Source organism: Bison bison, unplaced genomic scaffold (genome assembly GCF_000754665.1).
Source record: "Bison bison bison isolate TAMUID 2011002044 unplaced genomic scaffold, Bison_UMD1.0 scf7180017864531, whole genome shotgun sequence".
In the NCBI taxonomy this organism is placed as follows: Eukaryota; Metazoa; Chordata; class Mammalia; order Artiodactyla; family Bovidae; genus Bison; species Bison bison.
Genome location: NW_011495081.1, coordinates 9,371,946 through 9,377,945, shown reverse-complemented (window position 1 = coordinate 9,377,945; position 6,000 = coordinate 9,371,946). Strand labels below are relative to the sequence as shown.

Genomic DNA, 6,000 nt, shown 5'->3' with positions numbered 1-6,000 from the left:
ATGGCTGAATGGCATCACTGACTCGATGGATGTGAGTCTGAGTGAACTCCGGGAGTTGGTGATGGACAGGGAGGCCTGGCGTGCTGCGATTCATGGGGTCGCAAAGAGTCGGACACGACTGAGTGACTGATCGGATCTGATCTGAATGTCAAGGATGGAATAACCTCCCCCAAATTCAAAGACAATTGCAGGTAACAGTAGTGCACTGGAAATTTCCAGGAATAAAGTTGCAAGAGAGTGAAGCAGGATGTCAAAACCAATAAGGCAGTTTTGCAAATGATTAGTGCATTTGTTGGAATGGAGTCCCTTCATGCTCCAATTCACCAGAACTTTTATAAAGAATATCAAATCTGGCAGGCATATTAAGATGGATGGTGACCCAAATGTGCAATACATTCGCGTTCCCATGTCAGATACAGGGCCTCACTGAACAGCCTTTCATTCTGTTTAATGAGCATCACACTGCTGAAAGAATCAAGCCTGTGGAGTTTCCTTGAACTGAAGGATTTGTTAGAAAGACTCTGAGGTGAGCCTCCTGATACATTGCATCTCATAAACCTTGCCTCCACTACACCAAAATAGCCAAGAGAGATGTTAATTATTCAGTCTAGCCAATCACTCAGTGACAGATGGACAGACAGCTTCCTGAGTCCCCAGTGCATGCTTGTTGAATAAATGAGTGAATAAATAAACAGATGAATGTAGAATCTTCCCCTAAATTTCTCCTTTCCAAACAGAAATGGGCATTTTACTGAAAGTAAACTTCAAAAATGAACTAATTCAGGTCAGTTTTTTGTATTAACACAGAAGTCACCAGTGCTGGGCCTGACCACTGAGAAAAGAGGCAATAAACACCATCAACCCTTTTCAGGGTCTGCCGTATTTTCATTTGTCAACCACAGGCCATGTTTTACAAAAAATACTGCTGACATTTTAAGCTTATAGAAGGCATCTGCTAAGATGGGGCTGGCTTTGGTCCCTGTGGCCAGTTTTCAAGGAGGATCACATCAGTGGGCACTGACCACCTGCTGAGCAGTCTCAGGCTAAGATGGATTCAAGGATCTTTTCCAAAGTGATCCCTGGCACAGAGCAGAAGGTTATCAAGATCTGTCACCCACTTAACACCCCCATCATCATCCAACTCTAATCCAAGACATTTAGAATGTATTTCTCCTTCGATAAACATTCTTCCCCAGCTCCTTTATTTTTCATCTCATGACTTCGACAAGATTAATTCTGGAGACAAGAAAGATGGCCTCTGGTTCCTTCTCACTCTACTCTGCCCAGCACAATACTGAATGTGTGTCACTGATCACTAAATACTCTTCTTTAAAACATATAGAAAATTGATAAAAAGCACTCTAACATATTGAGTAAATTTGCATACGAGAAAATGAAACCCATCGCTTTGAACTTTACTGCTTTACTGCAGCTACTTTGGCATGCAATACCCTCCAGGACTTCTCAAACTTTTCAATGGAACTAACGTCCCCAAAGTAGAGGAAGGTTCATCAGTACTGTTCACTCCCTTCTCTGAAGATGAGCCCAACCCTATGGGCAAAAAGAAAGGCAGGGAGAAAAGTCTCAGTGGTAACTGGCCTGTGCGTGCCTGCTAAGTCGCTTTAGTCGTGTCCGACTCTTTGTGACCCTATAGACTGCAGACCCTATAGTCCTGCAGACCAGGCTCCTCTGTCCATGGAATTCTCCAGGCAAGAACACTGGAGTGGGTTGCCATGCCCTCCTCCAGGGGATCTTCCCCACCCAGGGATTGAACCTGCATCTCTTATGTCTCCTTGCCACTGTCAGCACATGCCCTGATGCTCCCACGAACCTGGCTGTGCACTGCTGTCCACCACGCCGTGGCTTCCTTCCCTCGCTCCCATCAGGGCTCTCCCACACCCACCTCCTCATGGGCTCTCTCTCTGATGATCTTCTCAGAAAAAAAAGCGCCCCTAGCACTCTGTAGTCCCTTGCTCTGCTTTCTTTTTTACAACACTTGTCACTGTCTGACTTCATCAAAGTGGTTTCATATGTATTTGCTTACTGTTGGCCTCTCCAACATAGCAGGTAAGCACCCTGGAGACAGGACTCTTTTTTACTACTGATGAAATATGCAGCAAGCATCTGTTATGTGAATGGAGGCTGCATGAATCCCCACTGAATCTGAGACTGTCAGCCATGCTGCCGAAGGCTGGCCTGCCAAAAGCCACCCAGGACTTAAAGCTGACCCACTTGGGACCAACCTGAGGCATTGAAGCAGTACGTGTCATACTGGGAGGTGTTGGATGTGAGGATGTACACCCCCGTGTTGTTCGCAGCACAGATGGAATTGGGGTGGATCCGGGGAATCACCACATGCCCTTCTATGAACCCGTACCTGCAAAAGAAAACCAGAGGTCACCCACCTGCAACAGTGTAATTAGGGACTTCATAAAATCCCATCCAAGGACGTTTCTGCAGTACAAAACTTCTTTCCTGGGCATGCCAGAGTTTTCAACAACTGAGTTATACAAAAGCCAAAAACAGCAGCAGAGGGACAGTGAAGGGGCCAACAAGGCTGATGGAGACAAAGTGATTTTCTTGGCGCTCTATAAAATCTTTATTAAAAAATCGATCCATTGCCAATGAAATCTGTGACCAACAATCAGTTTGAATGAGCAGAGGGAAGCCAAAATCATAGATAAAATGACCCCGTATTTACCATGTGAGATCCACTCTGGCCCACCATTACGTTCCTATTTGTCAGAAAATACGGAAAACTACTGGCTCCCATCAGATGGGAACTAGGTGGCTTTTCATCTCAGTTCATAAATTGCAAACCCATATCCTTCCCGTATCTATCCTCCTCTTCTTTCCTGGTCTCACCTTTTTCTGCGATTCCCTCATTTCCGACTTCATTGCTCTAAACATGTAAAAGTCACTCAGTCGTGTCTGATTCTCTGAGACCCCATGGACTGTAACCCACCAGGCTCCTCTGTCCATGGAATTCTCCAAGCAAAAATACTGGAGTGGGTTGCCATTTCCTTCTCCAGGGGATTTTCCCAACCCAGGAATTGAACCTGGGTCTGCTGCATTGCAGGCAGATTCTTCACCAACTGGGCTACCTTATTAATATATGCCAGATACAATGCCTCTTGTCCCATGAACATCTCAGGCATGATTCCACTGCCAGTGGAAGTAAATTGATAGTCATTAAAATGTGAGTACTAATGATTAATGGGCTTCCCTCATAGCTCAGTTGGTAAAGAATCCACCTGCAATGCAGGAGACCCTAGTTCAATTCCTGAGTTAGGAAGATCTGTTGGAGAAGGGATAGGCTACCCACTCCAGTATTCTTGGGCTTCCCTGGTGGCTCAGCTGGTAAAGAATTTGCTTGCAATGTGGGAGACCTGGGTTCGATCCCTGGGTTGGGAAGCTCCCCTGGAGAAGGGAAAGGCTACCCACTCCAATATTCTGGCCTGGAGAATTCCATGGACTGTATAGTCCATGGGGTTGCAAAGAGTCAGACATGACTGAGCAACTTTTACCACTAATTATTACGTAGATAGCAAAGCCTCATTAGCTCAGGAATTTTCCAGAAGCAACAGTCAGAGAAGTGCTTAAACTCCTCCATCCCATCATGGCGTTTCTGGGAGCATGCTGGAGAAACACGTGTCTCCTTTTCAGATACAACATACAGTACCCAGCCTCTGACTAGCATCCTGGTGGTTGAATACTTACCACACGATTTCTCTCAAATCTAAAATGCTTCAAAAAATGAGGTGTGGGCTGAGAAAATACCATTTGCAAGGGAAAAAGAGAGCACTAAATCCAGCAGGTTTTTGAAAATGCAATGCCCAAATCCCTTCAATCTTTCCTGCCAGAGGCGACAGTATGTACTGCGTTGCCCTGCAAGACCCACAGAAATGGCTGTGAGTCTGAAATTTCTAAGCACCTTGAACTCATCATGTTTAAATTGCAAAAGCTGACATGACTAATTCCTCATCTGCATGGCCGGACTGGTTTCTCCAAAGACTTCTGAGCTTGGTGGGGGGAGGGGCACAATTAAATATTAACGCGTTTCCATGTATCTGAGGATCCCAACTCATCAGGGTGGGGCAGACTGAAGAGAGTAGCTGCTAAGGTTTTCCCATCACCTGTGAGACTCTCCCACCTGTCCTAAGGCAGGTATCTGATTCATAGCTACCTGAGTGAAATTATGGAAATACATTTTGCAACACTTAGAACCAGCTATGGGTGGAACGGTAGATTTCTTTGGCACAGTTTTTCTTTGCCTTTTTTAAATAGTAAAACTCCTGGCGAGCCCACTCCCAATTTTACTCCCATCACATTCTGCTAGTCCGTATACACTGACATTCTAGAAGTTACAATCCCCTCTGTAAACTGTTGCTAAGTTTTTACCACATTGTGTTCACTGTAGGTTTTACCTGTCACCCTGTCCATCAGTTAGGGATATTAAAATTCTTACATGTGTATACTACATGAGTCGACTTAGCAGACACGCACACGTACTACATGAGTAGGTTGCTGTTCCCAGGAAGAAAAGAAATACTCAGCAAATCCATCCATGCAGCAGACTTTCATCTCCCTTTTGCTCTCAGTTCTTCAGGAGGGCTGGGTCATTAAATCTTGCCCTGGGCTCAGAAGCTGGCCTGGAGTCTAGACTCCTCCCCATGCAAGTGATGTGGCCCAGATAGGCTGCAGAACTAAGCCTCAGTTGCTTACTTTGCAAAGTGGAGTCATACAACCAACTCCTGGTGCAGTCTGAGGATTAAGAGAGGGATACACACGGATGAGCCGGGGTCTGTGCTGTGCTCAGTCAATAAGTCGTGTTCAATTCTTTGCAATCCATGGACTATAGCCTGCAGGCTCCTCTGTCCATTCTTGTCCAGGCAAGAATACTGGAGTGGGTTGCCATTTCTTCCTCTAGGGGATCTTCCCAATCCAGGGATCAAACTCATGTTTCCTGCATTGGCAGGCATAGTCTCTACCACTGAATCACCTGGGAAGCCCTTTGTCCAGCGTCTAAGGGCTGGACAATTGGCCACTGGGCACAGTAAGAACTTCCCTTGTTCTCAGCATATAAGAACATTTCCGTATTTCATAAGTTTGCCTTGCCTGCATTTCACAATCAAAATTCAGCTTATGAAATCCACTTTCTTAGGCCACTGGCCTAGTCAGGGCCATATTTAAATAATTAGCCTTAGGAATAGAATAAATGGACCTGCTAATTAACTTTCCTGCACTGCAGCCTACACCTCAAGTTCAGAAGCTACCTGAGCTATCTGCTCCTTTTATATTCTCCCAGACCCTGCTGCGGAGAAGGCAATGGCACCCCACTCCTGTACTCTTGCCTGGAAAATCCCATGGATGGAGGAGCCTGGTAGGCTGCAGTCCATGGGGTCTGAGGGTCGGACATGACTGAGGGACTTCACTTTCACTTTTCACTTTCATGCATTGGAGAAGGAAATGGCAACCCACTCCAGAGTTCTTGCCTGGAGAATCCCAGGGACAGGGGAGCCTTGGTGGGCTGCCATCTATGGGGTTGCACAGAGTCGGACACAACTGAAGTGACTTAGCAGCAGGCCCTGCTGGAACACATGCAGATATCTGCACACATCTGCTCTTCGCTTCAGAGCAAAGGTGCTCAACAGAACTTTCTGTGAAATAGAAACATTCTATAATCTCAGTTGTCTGATAAAGTAGCTGCCAGGCATTTGTGGCTAATTAGGCACTTGAAACATAGTGCCACCAAGGGCCAAAGTTTTGATTTTATTTAATTTTAATTAAATGTCACTAGCCAAGCGTGGCTAGGGGTCACCATATTAGAAAAACTGAAAAGATGCTTCATTTTCCTCGTCAGCCTGAGTCTCAGTTCCCACCCAGACTACAGGTGCCTTACCCAAGGACAGGGGATAGATGCACTTAACTTACATTGAATGGTTTCCAAAAAGAGTTCTGCAGCTTGACTTTTTAAAAAGCAGCCTGTGTTTGTATGTG

At 45.6% G+C, this 6,000-nt stretch overlaps 1 protein-coding gene across 9 annotated transcripts in view; it reads right to left on the bottom strand.

Moving 5' to 3' along the window:
• Positions 1-6,000, bottom strand: part of CD44 (CD44 molecule (Indian blood group)) — an 88,688-nt gene that overhangs the window by 45,572 nt on the left and 37,116 nt on the right. For all 9 annotated transcript variants that reach the window (XM_010831846.1, XM_010831847.1, XM_010831849.1 and 6 more), the window contains exon 3: positions 2,244-2,377. In XM_010831846.1, the coding sequence (XP_010830148.1) occupies positions 2,244-2,377 (134 nt within the window). The remainder of the gene's footprint in view (positions 1-2,243; positions 2,378-6,000) is intronic.